At 33.8% G+C, this 20,940-nt stretch overlaps 1 protein-coding gene across 1 annotated transcript in view; it reads right to left on the reverse strand.

The window, feature by feature from the left end:
- The window catches only part of Lnpep (leucyl and cystinyl aminopeptidase), a 96,457-nt gene that overhangs the window by 25,024 nt on the left and 50,493 nt on the right, over positions 1 to 20,940 (reverse strand). Inside the window, exons 8-13 of the mRNA XM_027927598.2 lie at positions 19,581 to 19,712; positions 13,401 to 13,532; positions 11,120 to 11,280; positions 10,817 to 10,905; positions 3,777 to 3,960; positions 2,381 to 2,537 (exon numbers count right to left, since the gene is read on the reverse strand). Of these exons, the coding sequence (XP_027783399.2) occupies positions 2,381 to 2,537; positions 3,777 to 3,960; positions 10,817 to 10,905; positions 11,120 to 11,280; positions 13,401 to 13,532; positions 19,581 to 19,712 (855 nt within the window). The remainder of the gene's footprint in view (positions 1 to 2,380; positions 2,538 to 3,776; positions 3,961 to 10,816; positions 10,906 to 11,119; positions 11,281 to 13,400; positions 13,533 to 19,580; positions 19,713 to 20,940) is intronic.

The following is a 20,940-nucleotide window of genomic DNA, read 5'->3' on the forward strand; positions in this document are numbered from 1 at the left end:
TCCTAGTTTTAAATGTAAAAGGTTAAGTTCAGAAGTTAACACAATATCTTGGTGAAAGCAAAAAATTTTGTATGCTAAACTACATTAAAGTCTAAGAGTTTATAGTAATTATAAACATCATTAAGAGAGAAAAATAAGGTATTTCAAAATACACATAATCAACAAAAGATTCATATCTGCAATAGATAAAGAACTTTACAAATTAATAAGATAAAGACAGATAATTTAATAGGAAAATTAGCAAAAGAGTTGGGCAGTTTACAAAAGATAACATCCAACATTAAAATAGTAAATATATCAAAAGAAATTCATCTTCACTAGTCATCAGGAAAATGCAAATTAAAACCAAAATTGCAACACTGGTAAATAACCCCCAACTGCTTAAAAGAAAAATAATTTATTATGAATACTAACAATGGCAGATCTAGAATTTGTATACACTGCTGATGGGAATGTAAATTGGTACAACTATGAAAAAGTACTAATTGCTGTACTACAGTACAGCATTAACTATGCACATGTTATGAGTCAGTGATTCCATTTCCAGACACATACCCCATAGAAATGCATATAAATATTCTCCATAAACACAAGAACACTCATAGTAGTGCTACCTGTGACAGCTCCATACTACAAACAACTCCATGTCTATCAACATTAGCCAAACTGGTTAATAAATGGCCAGTCTCTTTATATCCCACCACAGTAATCCTGTGTTAGATTTTACATTTGCTTTAGAGATTAGCAAGTTATCTCCATATCTCTTGGAAATGCACATAAAATCTGTAAAAAATTCTATTACTAATATTATACGTATAAAAGATATATTATAAATTGATGATCTCATTTTCAAGAAAACAACTAGATGTGGGTCTGTTACTTTAAATCTTAAATGTATAGTCGAAAATGTTTCAAACTATTTTTAGGTAAAATTTCAATTTTAAAAAGGAAAAAAAATGATAGCAAGAAAGAAGCTTTAATTTTTCAAACAAAAGGTATCCTGAAGAAATATTTCTGGAACACAAAATATAGGAACACAACACAGACAGTAGGCTTTGGAGTGAAAGTAATCTGGGATTGAATCTTGGCTCTATAGTTTACTAGGTAAGTGCCTGGGGAAGTTACTTAGTCTCCTCATTTATTTAATGGGGACAGAAATACCTATTTTGATAATGTGTGAGGATTACATAAAGTAATCTCCATTAAGCACTCAGAATGTACAGAATATAATAAGTACTCAGATGCTTTTGTTTCTGGTGTGCTTTATTCATTTATTCATCCAACATTACTGAGTGTCACCTGGGCCAGGTCTCGATCTAGGCACTAGTTTTTATTATTATTATTATTATTATTTTTAATGAGGGCTGCTAGCTGAAAGCCTAATGGAACAGAAAGTGATAAAAATCTTAACCATTCACTAAAGAGTCCTCAGAAATAATCTTAAAATCTCATGCACTAAAAATAGGGTGCCTTCTTTGGGGTCAGATTAGAAATGTGGGAGAGGGTGCTTTTCAAGCTTCTTCTGGCGCAAATGCCTTGTATTCCCATCCCCTCACTGAGAATCACCCATAAATGAAAGGATCATCATACAAAATGTGGAGTAGCACAATAATGGAGATGGGAGGAGACAGAGCATGGGAGGAATGGGGGAATTTTAGATAGCGCAAAAGGGAGGGAGAGGAAGGAAGGAGGCAGAGGAGTAGGAAAGACAATGGAATGAAATGAGCATTATTACCCAAAGTACATGTATGCAGACATGAATGGTGTGACTTTGTATATAACCAGAAACATGAAAATTGTGCTCTATATGTGTACTATGAATTGAAATGCATTCTGCTGTCAGGTATAACAAATTAGAATAAATAAATTTTAAAAAATCAGAGCAAAACAAACAACAAATAGTAAACAGCTTGCAATACCGACTCCTTTAGTGCTTGCCAACAGTGTCATCAGCCACTGGATGGCAACCAGCAGGACTCCTAACCAGGATTTTCTCAGCACAAACATAATGGCCTGGCAACTAGCAAATTAATGGGATATCTACTTTGAAAAGGGGCCTATTTCAAAAATTCACTGTGTAAAAAATAACTAGGATTCAAATAGAGACATTTTCTTTTTATATGACCCCACACTGAGACGAGTGTCAAAAGTCTGCATTTGGATAATCAAACAAATGTACCTTACAACAAAACTTTTATTATCTCTTCATGGTAAGCAATTACATTTTGATTCAAAGTAAAAAATTCAAAATCAAGAAAGTGAAGAAAATGGAATTTAGTTGGTTGCTTTTTTAGTCCAATACTGGCTGAACAAACCCAAACCTGTAAATAACAACATTGAAGGCAGGCAATAAGGGAAATTGGCAGAAAGGCAGACTTACCACCAGTCTTGAGGCCAGATCCATTTGCCCCAGTTTCTCAAGAAGGTTATAGATAAGGCCAGTCTGGAACAGGGCTTCAGTGATGGGTGCAGTATAGCTCTCATTTCTAAGATAATCAATCAAATCAAAGGCCCTCTGAAGAGGCACCTTGCCTAGGCTAATGGATGAAAGAACAGGAAATGTAAATATACTGAAACACACAGAAAAATTCTATGAATGTTGGAGAGCTTTATGGCTAGATGGCTAGTCTCAAGGATCAGAAATTTAACCAGAGTAGCATCCTGTACAGTTAAAACTCAGTATTATTAACTTAATGTTCATGTGGCCAAAGGTTTAAAGATGCATTCTAAGACAAAGATATACAATATCTCATGTTTTATTCTACAAGTCACCTGTGAATTTCTTCTGATTCAGTAAAAGTATCCCAATGTCTTGGGTGAGAAAAGATGAACAACACTGATTTTATTTATTTACTAACTGTATTTAACAGAAGAAAGGGAATGGCACAGAGAGTATGTGAATCAGAAACAAAAACATTTTATTTGTTGTTTTGTGGAAATTTATCCACTGTGAATTTATGGTGAGCACATTTTAAACTTTAGCCACTTTATATAAAAATCATAGCAGTGATGGTTGAGATAATACAAGAAGGCCACTACATAAAAAATGAACCAAAATGAAGTTAAGAGTGGTCAAGTAGAATCCTATTGAATGTTCCTCATGCTTTTAGGCCAATTTATCAATCTAAACTGGTAATCTCTTCAAAGACTATCTTTATAATAGGCCACTGCCATTCTTGGCTATGGGATTGTATAATATATGAAGTGGTTGGAAGGCAAGCAGTCCACAGATAAGGAGACTCTCGCCATTAGAGGTGTCCATCAAGCCAACAGGTGGGCACTAAACATCACACTTAAATCCCACTGCTGATTAAAAAGAATTCTCTCTGTGAAACCAAAGGAAGTTTGAACTCTTACAGCAATTTATTCAGCAAAAATATGTATTCTGCTTGTTGGTATCTGCTCTTGAATTATTACTAAATTCTGTTGTATGTTTCTTAACTTTTCAATATGTTTTTTAGCTGATGTTCCAAAACCATTTTTCTTTTTCTTTTTTGGTGTTACTTGGGATTGAACACAAAGGCACTGTTACTGAACTACATCCCCAGACCCCACCCCACCCCCTGTTTTTTTTTTTTTTTTTTTTTTTGAGATAGGGTCTCACTAAGTTGCCAAAGCTATACTTGAAATAAACTTGAGATCAATCCTGCCTCAGCCTCCTGAGTCACTGGGTTTACAGGCGTATACCACCATGTCTGTTAGTAAACCATTTTTCTGAACTATTCTTTACCCTCAGTAATTCATCAAAACAAAAACTCAAAACAAGCATACTCTACCCTGCAAGTTCAAAGATGTTGTTGATGAGGTTGGCTCGGTCTTTGTCACTCAGAACATAAGGATTTATTTTCAACTGTTTGATTAGTGCTGCCCAGTCATCATCTGCATAATGTACAATATAATAGCCAGTCATGTTTGTATTGACTTTGACCCACTGTACTTGTTCTGTAAGATTGATGATATCTAAGACAGACCAAAAAAAGAGAGAGAGAGAGACAGTGAGAGAAACATTGAGAAGGAAATATAAGAAAAGAAAGTTAAATGGGCACTTTAATAGTTAATATAGCATATTTTTATTTTTAATCATTCTACTAAGAAAGTGAATGCCGGTCTTCTGGTGCAAGTATTTTCATGTTAACAAAGATTGCCACTCATTCACTTAAGGATTATTTATTCACTGGGCATTCCTGTTTCTAGGGTAGGCACTGGAGAGCAAATGGTGAACAGGCAGATATATCTTTGCTTTTATGATCTAATGTAGCCCAATAAGCACAATGTCACATAAGTGCCATCAATGGAGGAAGAAAATATGAAATTCAGTAAAAGCATGCAGAATGTTTCATCCTGTAGAAAAGTCTGGAGAGGTCTCTCAGAAGAAATGATGTCTAAGTTGTTATTCTTGTAAGTGATTTCAGATTATGTAGATGTTAGTCAAGTAACAAAGGTTCAGTAGGGACCCTATGTGTTCAAGGCCCAGAGAAAGTGTCCACAATGCCCCTGCAGTGAACTGGTCGTAGTTCATTACAGCTGGAGGAGAGAGGGAGAGAAAGGGAAAGTATGTGTACTGTGGGACAGCAAGGAAAAACAGAGAGATAAGTGCATGCACCACTCAGTCTTTTGTTAAGTTAGAGAGGAAGAACAACAAAGCCATTCAGAAAAGTCACATAATTCAAAGTTAGCGAAATAACATTAGGGAAGGCTTATAGTTTCATTAGGTACAAATAATAGAATAATAATAGAAAGCCATATGTGCTTTTTGGATCCCTACCATTTTTATAGCATACACACACACACACACACACACATATATATGCATATATATATATATACACACACATATCATACGTATATATGCATACATGCACATATACACACATATATACACACATACATGTCATATAATATATATATTACATACACACATATATATGTTGAGAGAATTGTTAAAAATTTCTAACCAATTTTTTCAACTGATATACAAATAATGAAAAGCTTAATTGATTACAAGATATATGTATGAATTTTAAAAAATCCTTAAAATTACTAAACAAGAATGTCCCTTAAAGTTGGCAACAAGGTTATGGTTTCAACATAATAGGGGTATGCTTTTAAGCATCTTGACATTTACTATTTATTAGCATATAAGCCCCATGGGTTTACTATTTTGTTCCCTGCTAATCTATCAATCCATAGAACAGTGTATCTAGCAGATGTTCAAAAACATCTTTGAAGTAATGAAAGAGTTAATAAAGATTATATCATGGCAAACAGTTTCCTATCATATGTAAATAAAGTTTGTAGATATTTGTGATACTATTTTTCCATTTTAAAGTAATCAACACTTTTGAGTTTTTTTTTTTTTTTTTAATTACAAGAGAAGAAAAGTAATCTAAATTCAGATAATGATAGCATTTTGGAGTGCATTGCCTGTCTAGCTTTTTCCCATGTATGCTTTAACTAACTACAATTTCATATAGTGGATTTATATGCATTTATATTTATGCTGCTTTTCACCTATCAGATCATCCCTCCATTTTCCATTGTTCTCATATGCACTGTTCAGAAGTGCATATGAAGATTCATAACATTCCACTTTAAGACCTACCACAGTTTAAACAATCTTCTATTTTGAAACATAGAGACTTTAAATTTTTTCATCATCTAATTTTTTAGTGAATTGTTTTTGTATATAAAAATGCTTGAGAATCCTTGTAAACTCAAGGATTATTTATTAGTATCTGAAGCTTTAGGGTTTGTCAACTTCAAAAGCATGAATTATTTAAGTTTATCAGATTCATTTAATATCTTTATTAATCCAACTCTATGAAAAAAGACATTCTGATCAAGTCTTAACAGGACATATCCGTTAATCTTTTTCTTTTTTTCATTAAAAAATTCCATACTCATTTCTGTTGTACTGCTGATATAGCAGCAGGTGGGAAAGATCAATTAGATTAAATCAGTTTATTTCTTTTCCAGGGCAGAATGCACTTCTAAGGAGTATTTGTAATGGCAACAGCAGCTGCTCCAAGTTGAAATCATTTTTAATAAACCTATGACTAATAAAATTAACTTTATCATGAGATAATCTAAAAAATATCAACATTCTCCAGATACCAAACAATCTCCTATAAAGCTTTTTCCAAGAGAAGACCTTAGGAGGAAGGGCTACAGAGCCCCAAATCTCCATTGCCCAAAAAAAGGGAGACAAAGATTGGCAATAGTTCTACTGGATGGACACAAAAATTATAAAATATTGAGTATCTTGGCTGATAAGCAACCTGCCCTGTTGTAAACCTAGCCAATTCCAGATGGTAGAGAGGAGAAACCCAGCTGGGAGTGTATTTGAAATTATTACTGTCATCAAGTTGACAGAACATAAACAATGCAGCCAATAGTATAGAGAGTTATCATTTAAAGCATCAACAAACTAGTCCCTTTTGGGTCTTCTGAATGATCTAGAATGGAGGACCTTAAAACCACAGGTATCAAAAGTAACAGCTCTGCATACAAGGAAGGGCAACTACATCCTGCAGTTCAAATATGGATGAGGCCATACTCATATGTTTTTAATTTATTATAATCATTAACAGATTAACAGTCCAAATTTCACAGTCCATTGAGTAGTAAAAAAGAGTAACTCAGATGGAAGAAACCCAGATGAAGTAATCTAACTGTGATTTTTAAAAAAGCCATTTTTTAAATGAACTATGAAAATCAACTACTGTTTTACAAAGAAACATTAAAGCACTGAAACAGTAAACATATTTTATTACAAATAGTTACAAAATTTCATATCTGATTTGCTTCTAGGGGCTAGCATAACACATGCAGTTGAACTACATCCCCTCTTGTTAATATATTCTTTAATACACCTTCCTTTCTTTTATTTTATTAGGAAAAGGGCAAGAGCAGAGAATGGCACATGATGAATATCTTCATTATATTCCTTTCTTTTTTTTTTTGGCAGCGGGGCGTGGGGTAGATTTACTGGGGATTGAACCCAGAGGTGCTTAACCACTGAGCCATATTCCCAGCCTTTTTTGTTTTATTTTGAGACAGGGTCTCACTAAACTGCTTAGGTCCTTGCTAAATTGATGAGGCAGGCTTTGTATGTGAGATACTCTTGCTTCAGCCTCCCAAGCTGTTGAGATTATAGGCGTGCGCCACCATGCCTAGTCATTATATTCCTTTTCTTCTCTTTTTCCAAGTGTCTTTCCATACGTCACATGTCTTTTAGTTTCACAAAAATATTTCTGGAACAATGATACACTTTCAGAAATGTGAATGTTTCCAGTTAGATTTAAAATAAATATCTCCTATAGTTAAAGAGGTTACATTTGAGTAAGATGTGGATAAAAGAAGGAAAGGAAGGGGGGAAAAAAAAGTGGAGAAAGAAACATTGGTTTAGTGTAATTTCTTTGACATGTAGCCTTGAAAAAATGGTCACATTTAGGTCTTCTTATGCACACAAATAACTGTCTAAAATTCATACATATGGGGAAAATTGACAAAGACATTGACCAAATATAAACTCCTATATATGACTGAACTAACTCACCAGCAACCTTGGAAATAGAATATCAGTTAATATACTATAGATTTAACAAATCAAAATAATAAGCTATAGTCAAGTCTTATAGCAGAGGCCTGAAGTCACCCTCTCTGAATAGGAAAAAAATGAAAATTCAATTAAAGTAAGTGTAATTCTCAGTATAGAAGTATAGAAATCAAGGAAATTCAACTGCCCTCAGCATCAAACATTTTTTGTAAGAAAAAAATTTTCAATGTGGGTTCTCAAAACCTGACTGGCAGAAATTAGAGCAGCAGCAGCAAGGGAAATAAGCAGTTGAGAAGAGGAAGTAATAGTCATATATGGGTCATATATAGGCCAAGTTCTGTCACTAGATTAAACCAACTATATTACATGGCATTTTGTATATTCCCCTTAAAGAATTTGAGATTATTTTCAAATAAAGGACAATAAAATATTTCATCATATTTTGAATATGTTTTCTATATTTTTATAGTTACTTCTGAAATTGAGTCATCTCATTACAGACCAACATTTATTCATTCGATAAATTTTTATTCGTCTACTGAGTGCTAAGTTTATAAGAGTGACTCATACAGCCATGATCCTTACCCTCAATGGGGGTAGATATCAAACATAGGAATAGACATTAAGTGAAACAGTACTTGTAGAACAAGTGGAGAAGTAAAGGATGTTATTAAAACACAAATAGGACATCTACCATGTCTTGGGGCAAGGGAGGTCCTCCCAGAGCAAGCAATGGCTGAGCTAAGATCTAAATAAAAGGAGATCCAGGAAGTAAGGAGGCAAGGTTACTTCTCAAGAAAAGTAAATAGCACATGCAAAGACCCAGAGATGAGAGGCAGTATGACGTGTTTTGAGTTTTTGAAAGAATTTTTGACCAGCAAAAGAAGAGAACAGCTGGGGTGGTGGCTCAGTGGTAGAGCGCCTGCCTAGCATGTATGAGGCACTGGGTTCAATTCTCAGCACTGCATATAAATAAATAAGAATAAAGAAGAGAACATCCAGTAAAGGCTAAGAAAGAGAAATCTAAAGCAGGAAACTGTGAGCTAATCTATGCAGTATGAATTTCAAAGAGTTAAACAAGCTCACATGTAAACTGACCTAAAATAAATAGACAAAAAGATTTTTCTTATTGACCAATTATTTCTAATACCATCAAAATTTTAATAAAATATCAGGAGGTTTGCTAAGTTTATCCTTATACGTTTATTTTAAATGTTGCAGCCATGTTTTGGCTGTGATGCTGGATAAAGGAAAAAAATTCATTTACTCTCTCTGTGGTCAGAGTGTCTTTCCAAGTATCACTTAAAGTTTATAGTTTTGTTTTACACCAGAGAAGGCAGCATTTTTTAAATCTTCTAGCCACACTAGATTAATCAAAATAGGGTGACATCACCAACTGTTCCTAGAGTTTAAACTGTTGTTGTTATTATAGTAACACTTCATTGCAGTTTTGTAATAAAACTGCAATAAAACTGGCACATTCATATATTTCAAGTGGCATTCAACTGTTATCCCACAGAAGAAGGACAATGTAGTCACATGTATTGAATTACAAGTGGTGACACAGTCTTCATTTTTGAGAAGAATTCCTAATAAGTTTATATAATGGAAAAAACTTAAAGAGCCAAAAATTTTATTGGGGAATTTATTTTAAAAAAAGGACAAATGATGAATCAGATGTTTAATAAGGGAAGGTTATGTCAATTATTGTATATATCTTTTTTAAGAAGGCATATGTACATAATGATTTCAACCAAGTGAAAAACTTATTTTAAAAATGACTAGAAATGCCAGGTGTGGTGGCACATGCCTGTAATCCCAGCAGCTTGGGAGGCTGAGGCAGGAGGATATGAGTTCAAAGTCAGCCTCAGCAAAAGGGAGGCACTAAGCAACTCAGTGAAACCCTATCTCTAAATACAAAATAGGGTGGGGATGTGGCCAATCCCCAGTACCAAAAAAAAAAGGAAAGAATCATGATAATAGTTATGATAGGATAACATTTGTTCTTCATTTCCTCAGTTTTTTGTGATACAGATACACTATGCTTAAAAGTTTACTTTTTGAAAAAGAACAGCAATGATAACAGCTTGCTTTTTTATAGTACATAATTCTTGCCAGGCAATATCATCATAACCCTATAAAGTAAGTATAATTACTATCTTTATTCTATAGTCAAGGGATTGAGATTTTAGAGAGGTTACATGATTCAATTAAAATCACACATGTAATAAATGATAGAGCCAAGTAGTGAACGAGACAATGTGGCTACAAAAAGCCATCTCCTTCATCCTAAGTACATTTGCATCCAAATTCAAAGAAGTTTTCCCTTTTTCATAAATTAAAAACATCATTACTGATTTCTACATAACCCTTATAGGATGGAAATTTTTAGGATACATGGTGTAGTTTATCACATTGGTTGTTAACAGATGGGCAGAAAACACATTTCAATTGCTTTTAATAGACTGCTTTGCTTGTAGGTCAACATGTACAAATTGAGCATTCCTTATCTGAAAAGCCTGGGACCAGAAATGTTTTATATTTGGAGTTTTGGCAGGGGTCGGTTGTTTGGTTTTTGAACTATTTGCCTAGATTTTACTGGGTGAGCATCCCTAATTCAGAAATCTGAAATGATTCAAAATCTGAAACATTTTGAATGTCATGTTAGATTAAAAGTTTTAAATTTTGGAACCTATATCACGTTCACATTTCATTATCTCCCTTCTCCTTGCTATGATAGTTTCCTGCTCCATTTTCTCCTTGCAAAAAAGGTATGTTACATCTGTAATACATATTATAATAATTATTTGCTCTAAATCTAGGTCATGAATCAGGCTTTATTATATTATATATATGAATCATCTAGGATTCTTGTTAAAATGCAATTGCTATATTCCATCCCTAGACAGTAGATAGTAGATAACACTTTAATAAACTACTCTGTTTCTATTACTTCTTATTTTGTAAATGTGAAATATTTATCCAGGAAATAAAAATAAAACATTTGCTATTTCTTGTCAAGACTGCCAGCAACATTCCCTGTGACTTTTTGTACCTTATTTCTTATAATTAAAGACCAATTCTGTGTGAACATAGAATCAATCTCATTTTAATCACATCTTGGATATATGATTCATAAAATAAATTGACAGGGTATATGCACTGGAAAGTGTAATGTCTGATTTGCTCTTTGGTCAGATTTTCTAAATTATGCTATTAGCAATTTCTTTTTTAGGAAGGTATTAGTTATATTCAAACCTGATTTCTTGTCCAGTAGTGATACTGATCGATATTTTGAATAATTTCTTCCATCAGTGACATAGGATATTGGAATATGCCACAGGTAACTGTAAAAAGAAGATATTGTAAGGTTATATCTCTTCCCAATATTTCACTTAGTTACACATGACTTCTTGGTTTGGGGATAGAAAGGAGAAATTTAAGCTATTCCCAGAGAAGGATAATCGTGTTAAGTTTCATTAGAATGTATGATCACAAAACATTTAAATATACTTCATTTGAGGGTACAAAAGACACAACACAGACACAAAGAGTATATACCTTGTATCTAAAGGCTGAATTTCAGGCTTCGTATTTAAAAAGAATCTCTCTTGCTGTATGAAAAGTTTTGTTCCTTTCCTTTTAACAGTCACTAAAGGAAACCCTTTCTGCAGGGTCCATGTTTTCATCATTTTCTTTACATCTAGTGTTTTGTTAGTAACCTACAAAAAAAAAAGAATAAGGTATTTTTACTTAAAGATAAAAAATTAGTTAAAATTTTTACAGTTTTATTTGTACCCTTGTCTCGTTCTCGAGCACATTCTATCAAGACAATATTTAATTTTAATGTAAAAAAGAAGAATTAACACTGCGTTGAGTTTACACATCTAATTTAGGTACACAAGAAAGTTCTAAAAGAAAAGAAACCTGGAACAGAACTGACTGAAAACTGAGGGTGTGAGAGAGGCACTGTGTCAAAAAGCAGCATGTGCTTTTAGTGCTTTTAATGAACTAACAGGTTTCATTAAGATAAAAAATTCCTAAATTCCTTAAAATTAAAATTCCTAAGAAAGTAGAAGTGCTCTTTTAGGTTACAATGCTAACATTTAGAAGATATGACTAATGATATGTATTCTAGAATGGAAAGAATTGCTGTTCAATTCTTGAATCAACTGAGGCTAAACTTTCTTCATTCTCCTATGCTCTGCTTCGTGTCAGCCAGGGAGCAGCAGCAGGAGCAGCAGTCGGTTCTCTTGACTAAGTCTCTTTAGAGAATACTGGTAAACTTTTTTGATGGTCACACATATAGTCTTTCCCAGAAAACACAAGAACTTATCTGAAAAATGTAGAATCTATTGTCAGATGTTTGCAGATCTCTAATGCCACTATCCCTAAGACTGGCATCAATGTTTAGGAAGCAATTTTTGAACAATTGTCTCTTCAAAGAAAAGGGCTGAATTTATGATTGAAATTATTTTTCTAGATTACATCTAGATTTGGATTGCTAGCAACGAAGTCACATGCAGATAAATTCATGTTATGCTACTATGCAAACCTTACCTCAATCACCATATGCCTATTTAAAGCACAAAAGGATAAAGTGATTCTTCCCAAATTCATTGTGATATTACTCTTATATTTCTAGTGGATCTGGCCTCCTTATTTATGGACTAGAGGGTGGTAAGGAAAGCAACATGCTTTGGAGTGTTTGAAGCAATACTGAAGTGAAGAGCCCAATGCATAATTTGATGTGGATGCTGGAAAAAGCTGAGTATAATGTTATGGACCAGGTTGAGATGGGTCTACACTATGGTCCAAAAGTTGGAGTCAGTGAGGAAGACGGAAATATTTTCTAAATGCCAAGAGATAAGATAATGGGTATTAAGTAAAAAACATGATTTTCAACTGAAATGCTACTATATAATTATAGAATTTGGAATCAAGTGTTAGGTAATAAGAACTGAAACCTTTCAAAAAGAATTCAGAGTAGGGAAGGAATATCTTTTGAGCAAAAACTTAACAGCTAGAAAACACCAGAATTCACATTGGGTAGCAGCAGAAAAAGCATATGGAAAGGAGCCAAAACAAGGGTTCTTAATCCAACATTCATAAAACTTTGAAAATGTGCAATGATTTGTGGTTTTCTTAGGAAATATGGCCAGAAATTTCATGCAATATTTCAGAGCATGAAGAACAACTGATCTAGATCAGAGTAAAAAACTAAAATGCTTGTCAATGTTGTACAGTCAACATACACTCATGCAGCAGGCTAGGTTCACGACTGCTTTAATGCATAACATCTACCTAACTACACTATATATTAGAATATTTGTAGGTAACAAAATCCAAAGAGTTAAACGATCCTAGGGCAGCATACAGTTTGTGGCAGTTAGCCTGTGACATATCATCTACTTAGAGGAATGTGGACTCAAAAGACAAAGAGATTACAGGGGACAATACAGAATGGTAAATGGGAGATTAAAAAAAGAAAAAGAAAAAAAAACTAGGAAAAGAGATTTTTTAAAAAATCAAATAACAAAGATATAGTAATATCCTTTAATATGGGACAATTTCCCTTTTCCTAACAAAGTAAGAATGGAGAATAAAGTATGGAAACCCACTTTTTTTTTTTCAACAATTAAGCACAGCACTTTCATTTCATGACTTTAAATTCACAAATATTTTATGCCAATTGTATAACTGATATACCATAGCTCTCTCTCTTAAATAATTATAAAATACTTTGCAACCACAGACTTATTTGCTTATGCGATAAAAATATAAACAGAAGAGCTCCTACTGTAAGAAGACAGAACTTAAATAAATTATTTGGGCCACTCACCTCATTAAAACTATCCCAGAGATCATCACTTTGAATGGATGCATAGCTATGATTATGCAGGTAAAGAATGATAGCATGTTGAAATACATCTTCACTAAGATAAGTTTTCAGCATCAACAAGAGGGAAGCTCCCTATTTTCAAAAACAAACAAAAAAGTGAGGAAAATGGAAGAAAACAATAGAATATTATAGGCAATAGAACCGAAAATCTAATATTCAAAACATTCTGAACATGTACTTTTACATGTTCAATGTACTTATACTATCTCATAGCTAGATGTGGATTATGTTCAAATGTCTTAAACTTATTTTAAGGAATTTGAAAAAGAATTAATGGAGTTACATATTCATGTGTACTATTTTTTCCATGAGCCATTCTACGTGGTCTATCAGCACACTTACTGTTTCAGTATTAGTGTTGAAATGCTCAGTTTTCATATTTTAATAGAAGAGCATGCTCAATTTTCTGTGGCATCCCTATGTCCATACCCAATTCTTGAAGTGCCAGCTCCATTTGTGAGCATATACTGCTACAGACACAATGAATCAGCAGAATTCCCAAAAGCCTGTCTTCTAGGTAGTGCATTACTTTCTAATTTTAGTATGCCATGTTGCTGAAGTAGCCAGAATCTCTCTTCTTCCTACAGAGTCACTTCAAATATGTACAGAGCAGCAAGCATACACTGATAATTCATAACCAGACATGCAACTATTAAGACCATACTATATTCACTCATGCACACGTCATCATTCTGGCTCCACCTCCTCTGTGAAGCCTTTCCTTATTTGAAATAGTAATCATTTCTGTCCATCTTCAATAGCAATTTATATTACTTTCTGCATTGGTTATATATTTATTTCCTCTTTTAAGCTGCACACCAGTTGGGGGAATAATTTAAAAAAAACTCAACTATAGTAATTAAAATAGAACCTCAATGCCCAGTAATAGGCACTAATATTTTTTGAATGACTTTCACTTCTGATAAAAATGTAACAGTATTAATTCATTAAGATTATCAGTACAGGGGCTGGGGCTGTAACTCAGTGGTAGAGTGCTTGACTAGCATGTGTGAGACACTGGGTTCAATCCTTAGCACCACATAAAAATAAACAAAAATAAATGCAATGCTGTCCAACAGCAAATAGAAACTAAAATAAAAGATTATCAGCACATATAAATTTAATGCCCTACATTTTATACCTATTATTTTTTCTATAAATTTAAGTACTCATTCTTGTTCCAAAACAATTCCCCTTTTGTCCTATATCACCACCTTTCCTCTCTGTACTGTAGCATTACCATTAACAAAATAAAAACTATTTAGCATTCCTAATTTTAAACAAATTTTAAAAATCCCCACCTTTCCTTAACTTCACGCTCTCTCCAGTTATCACTGCATTTCATGCCCCTTCTCTTTTTATAGTAAGACTCTTCAAAAATGTGGTCTGCATTTTCTTTTGAGCCCTCTGCTAGCCGTCACTTCACTGGCAGTGCTCTTATCAAGGTCACTATTAAACTCTCTGGTACCAAACCAAAGTCCATTCTCAGACTCACTTATCAACCCACTGGCAGTATTCCTTGAAAGTCTTTATGCACTTGGCCTTGTGATTTCACTCTTGACTTTCTCCCTATTCCCTGGCATCATACTTAGTCTACTTTGCTGGATCCTTCTCATCATCCCAGTGAGTAAATTTTGGTGTATATCCTGGCATTTTCTCTTTAAATCTCTTTTCTTCTCTACCTAATTTGCTTCTTAGTTGATCTTCTCAACTTCAGGGGTTTTAAATGATTCTGTAATTCACATATATACAACCATATTTCCTCTCTGAATCCCAGACTCATCAAACTGCCAGTTTGGTCCATTTGTATATCTAAGGTGCATCTCATACTGAAAAACTGAACTATTTTTTTTCCTTCTTTCACCAGTTCTACTCCTCCTGTGGTCTTCTCCACTTTAGCAAATGGCAAATACATTTTTTTTCCAGCTGTTTGGATAAAAACCTTGTTTTTAACTCTTCTCTTATATTCCACATCTAATCCATTAGCAAATTCTACTGGATCAACTTGTATAAATATTTCAAGTCCAACCATATCTCATCACCTTCCCTATTGCCACCTTAGTCCTACTACAACGACTTCCTAACTAGTGCTCCTGACTCCATGTGCTATTGAAGACTAGAGCAATCTTTTACAAATAAAATCTATCATGATTTTTCCTGGATCCTTTTATTTCACTTAGAATAAAACCAAGATTCTTGACATGGCCTCCTTTTAGACTCTACAATGATCTGATCTCTTATAATTCTTCTGATTTCACTTCTACTTTCCTTTCCTCTTCCTCTACTCCAGATATATTGGCTCCCTGCAGGTGCTTGAACATGGAAAGCAATCTCTCATCTCAAGCTATATGGGACTCCCCAAGACCAGTCCCAGGTTTGATGATGCACTAGGAGGACTCAGAAAACAAAGCTGACAGTCATACTCATGCTATAATTTATTACAGTAAAAGGTTACAAAGTAAAATCAGCTAAGGGAAAAGTTGCATGGGATAAAGTCAAGAGAAAACTAGGTTCAAACCTTCAGGAGTCCTCTCCCAGGGCAATCATACAGGATATATTTATTCCCTCCAGCAAGACAGGATAACATATGTGAAATATTTTCTACCAGGAATGCTCATTAGAGACTCAGCACCCAAGATACTATCTGTAGAGGTATCCTCTACCTGGCATATATCAAAATTCCAGACTCAAGGAAAGGCAAGAATGTTTAGCATAAACAACATTGTTGGTACAACTGAGGGCACAGCAGGCCACTCTTATCATGGAACGATAAAAACTTTTCCAAAATCCAGATTCCCAGATGCCAGCCAAGGGCCAGTCTTGCAAGCAGATTTTTCAAAAGATAGCAGTCTCATTCCTGCAACATTAACTCTTTTCTGTACACAAACTCTATACATTGGTTACTTCTGCTTGATACATTCTTCCCCTCAAAATTCCTCAAATAGTATACAAATATCACCTCTCAAGTGGTTTTCCCCAATTGTGGTATGTAGACCAACATTTGCTTTGTTACTCTCATTTCCTTACATGTTTTATTTCTGGTATCATAACACCTATTTATTCATTCATCTGTATAGTGTCTGTCTCGATCTTTGACCCCTGAAATGGAAGCTTCACAGAAGCTAGTCTAGCTTGCTTCCTGTGGTATCCCCAGTACCCAGAACAATAGCTGGTGTAAGGTTGATACTTGTAAAACTTGCTGCATAAATGAATCCTCATAAGATACCTCCATTAGTACCTGGGTTTGATGATTATAAGAACAAACAGAACATGTTTGTCAAACACATTCCCTACTGTCATTTACTTTTTCTTACACAAAATATTAATATTACTCAGTTTCCTGCTTTTCTCAATGATGGGAGATATTTGCCAGATTTTCAATTCTGAAACAAGTAGTTACCATATCAATAGAGGTTAAATATGCTGTGGAAACAACATGATCAGGAGATAATGAATTCTGGATTTGGAAGGAAGGTACTGGAGGCAGACAGAGCTCTGTCAATACATCCTAAAATAACTGCTCTGTTTAAGTTCTATATTAAAGGTAGTATGTTCTATACAACAACAGAACCACAAGTTTAAAATTTTTCCTTATTGAAAGTTCCAGAACAGGCTTTAAAAATTACTGCAGTAGGGCTGGGGATATAGCTCAGTTGGTAAAGTATTTGTCTCACCTGCACAAGGCCCTGGGTTCAATCCCCAGCATCACACACGCGCACGCACGCACATACACACACACACACACACACACACACACACATCACTGCAGTAGCTCTAACTGAAATACAGTAATTTCCCCTGTCCACAAGGGATACTTTCTAAGACCCACAGAGGATACCTGAAACCATAGATAGTACCAAACCTTGGGTATACTATGCCTTTTCCAATATATACATAACTATGATAAAGTTTAAATTATAAATTAGGCCTAGTAAGAGATTATCAGCAATAAAAACTAATAATAAAATGAACAATTAGGATAATGATAATATACTGTCAAATAAAACTTATGTGAATGTAATCTGTCAAAATGTCTTATTTTACAGATCTTAGCAACTTCAGCACATAATTTGTTTTCTTTCTATATTAAGTTAAGAAGGTTCATCTTTTCACTTAAAGGAAGCACTATGGTGTCTGTTTTGTATATGTGAATTGCCAGCACCACAACTCTTGTGCATGGGGCCACTATAAAGTAAAATAATGGTTACTTGAACATAAATACTATGATACTGTGTAGGTGATCTGATAACTAAGATGGGTATTATGTTACTAACAGGTAGCATACATAGTGTGAACACTCTGAACAAATGGATGATTCACACCAGGGCAAGGACAGCATGAGATTTTATCACATTACTCAGAATGGTGTGCAGTTTACAACTGACAAATTATTTATTTCTGGAATTTTCCTTTTAATATTTTTTCAAGCACCATTAACCACAGGTAACTGAAACCATGGAAAGTAAAACTGCAGATAAAGGGAGCCTATTATATATTTAATATGGCTAATGAAACTCCTGATTTTCTTGTTAGCAGTACTATAATTCTCACAGTCAGGCTTGGCCTTGGGAAACATTTTTTCTGCCTCCTTCTTTATCTGTATTAATCCGTCACAAAGTCCTTTAAGTACTTACCCCAACCCAGTTTTTCATGCCCATTGTTTTCTATCTACTCTTACTACCATACCTTATGTATCTTTTACATTACATGCCTAAACTTCAGCAGCAATATCCTGACTTAAGGGTGCAGCAATTTCCTGACTTAAGGGTTCCCTTCCCCTCACTTAAATCTACTTTATAAACTAAAACCAATTTAATTTTTCTAAATAGTAATTTTAATCAAGTAATTCTTCTGTTCAAAAATCTTCTGAAGCTTTCCACTACATACAGAAAAAACATCCGGACTCCTGATGGCATTCAGGAACTTCTGCAACTGGGCCTTGCTACCTTTCTCATCTTTCTGTACTCCACATGTGGCTTCCACTGCAGTCATATGTTATCTCTAAATAAGCATTTCTTGCCTGACAGTGGTCCCTCATTATTTCATTCTTGTCCTACCCTGTTTCTCCCATTCCTGTTAACCAGTATTGTTATTATTTAACTCATTTGAATTCCTATTTTCCTCCAAAGAATCTCTCTTCAGCATCCCAAGTAAAAAGTTTCTTTACCACTTCAGCATACATTATTTCTCTTCCTGGTCAACAAATACTCACCTCCTAAATTTTGAGTTTTTTGATTATATGAATTATATCTTAAGTTTTATGTATTTTATTCCCTATCTACTGCAGGAATTTATTTATTTATTTATTTATTGTTGTGCCAGGGATACTTAACCACTGAACCACATCCCCAGCCCTTTTCATTTTTTAATTTTGAAATAGGGTCTCACCAAGTTCCTTAGGGCCTCACTAAATTACTGAGGCTGGTTTTGAACTCTTGATTCACCTCCCTCAGCCTTCTGAGCTGCTGGGATTACAGGTGTACAGCATTGCATCCAGCTCTATTGCAGGAATTTATTAACTAATTAATTCAAGAGCCAAAATGAGGAGGTAAATAACATTCACCCCTGCCCTCAAAACAATGATGCTGATAGCTTCTTGATTTCTTTGTTCTCTTATAGTGATCCTAATGGGATTCCTAATTTTTTATCTTTTCTTCATCCATGAACCTAGAGCCTGTTTCTTTCTGATCCTGCATTATAATCTTCAATAGTTAAAATGTCTTTTTGCTTACTTGTTTTAGTAATCCTAACTTTAGAATATAACTCAATGCTGAGTAACACAACTCCAGGCTTACTTAGGTCCTTTTCTGAACATGTTCTACTTGCAGATCTGTAGCATAAATCAACTTTGAAGGATGTATTGCCACATAATCTTGGTAACTGCCTGGAGAACTAGTCACAGAACTTTAAAAATAGAGACAGATAAAGGAAACCTCATAAAAAGTTAAGACTAAAATTTCAATAGATACAAATGCTAAAAATTTAAACATTTAAAGTTTAGCAGGCTATCTGAAAATAATATTCACTTAATTTTTAAAATAATCTAAATCATGCAACTGGCTGACATTATGAAATTAACTTGAAGCCTACTGCCGTTGCTTTCTTTCTGCGTAGCAATACCTTAAAATAGGAAAGAGAATCAAACATCTCTTCAATTTGTTCTGAAGACTGAACAGATGATGATATTGGATGAGATGAATTCAACGAATCTTTCTTCATGGTTTTAAATCGAGCGTCTAAGAAATCTTCATACTAGTAAAAAATTAAACAGATTAGGATATCATGAATGTATCCAAGGCAAAGGTTAAGTACAGCAGTTATTGATATTATTGCTAATTATTAATAAAAGTCATGATGAAAAAACAATTGGCTATGCTAAATTTCAGAATATAAACTTTTGAAAATCCAGAAAGATTATGACCTCAATGCACATCCCTTAAATTTAAAAGTATAATTATAACCTAGTCACAAGAAAATCAGCATTTCCTAAACAGGAGAATACAGATTAGTTAAGAGCCCATTACTAAAGTAAACAAATGCCAAATGTGGGTATCCAAGATAAATATTCTAAAATGGCTAGAGTTAATTTTTAAAATAAAAATTGAAATTAAAAAAAAAACTTGGTCTTTAAGCTGGTTTCTCATAGATAGTACAGGATTTTTAACAAGACAATATACATTTCTCTTAATTAAGAACCAATTAAAGTAAAATATCTCTTAAACAGTAGGAACTCTTGATAGTTCAGCAGATGAGCTCCCAAAGAATACATATTAGGGGGTTTTCAAAATTCTGGGCACCACCAAGTGGTGAAACTATATATCTCATTGCTTAATTAAATAGGGTATACAAATTCGGAATGCCTTATTTAGTATTCTAGCTAAAAATTAATTCCTTTTATTTGAAATTTTTTAACAAGTCCTAAACAAAAACTTCAGATTAAAAGCTCAAAGAACACTTCTTGCTTTAAAACAGTCTTGGCTCATTTCTCCAGGAAGTTTAACAGAAAGTCACTGAATTTAAGGGTTGAAAAAAATATTTACACTTTTCCACTCATAGCTTGAATTATTTTGGCAAAATATGGCACATCATGGCTTAATGTTTTCAAATGTCCCTAAATTCAGAATATCTCCAGAGTCTAATAACAGTGACAACATTATTAGGTCTCTCTATCATGGAAGGATATTCCACATTTTTGGGAAATACAAAATATGGTCTGTACCATAACAGGACAAATTATCTGTATGAAGTTATATATTGCTATTATAAGAATGTATTCATGTAGTGACAACAGAGTGATATAATTACTACAAAATGTCTTAATTTTCTTCTCTCTTTATAGATGAGATAAAAAAAAATTTTTTGCTTTGCAAAAAAGGCTTTTCAACCTTATCTAAATCCCATCAAGCAGAAGAGCCATACCTGTTAAAAACAGAATGTAGGAAAGCAATTTAAAATATTCATTTTAATTACAAAAACATAT

This window comes from Marmota flaviventris, chromosome 5 (assembly GCF_047511675.1).
Source record: "Marmota flaviventris isolate mMarFla1 chromosome 5, mMarFla1.hap1, whole genome shotgun sequence".
Taxonomy (NCBI): domain Eukaryota; kingdom Metazoa; phylum Chordata; class Mammalia; order Rodentia; family Sciuridae; genus Marmota; species Marmota flaviventris.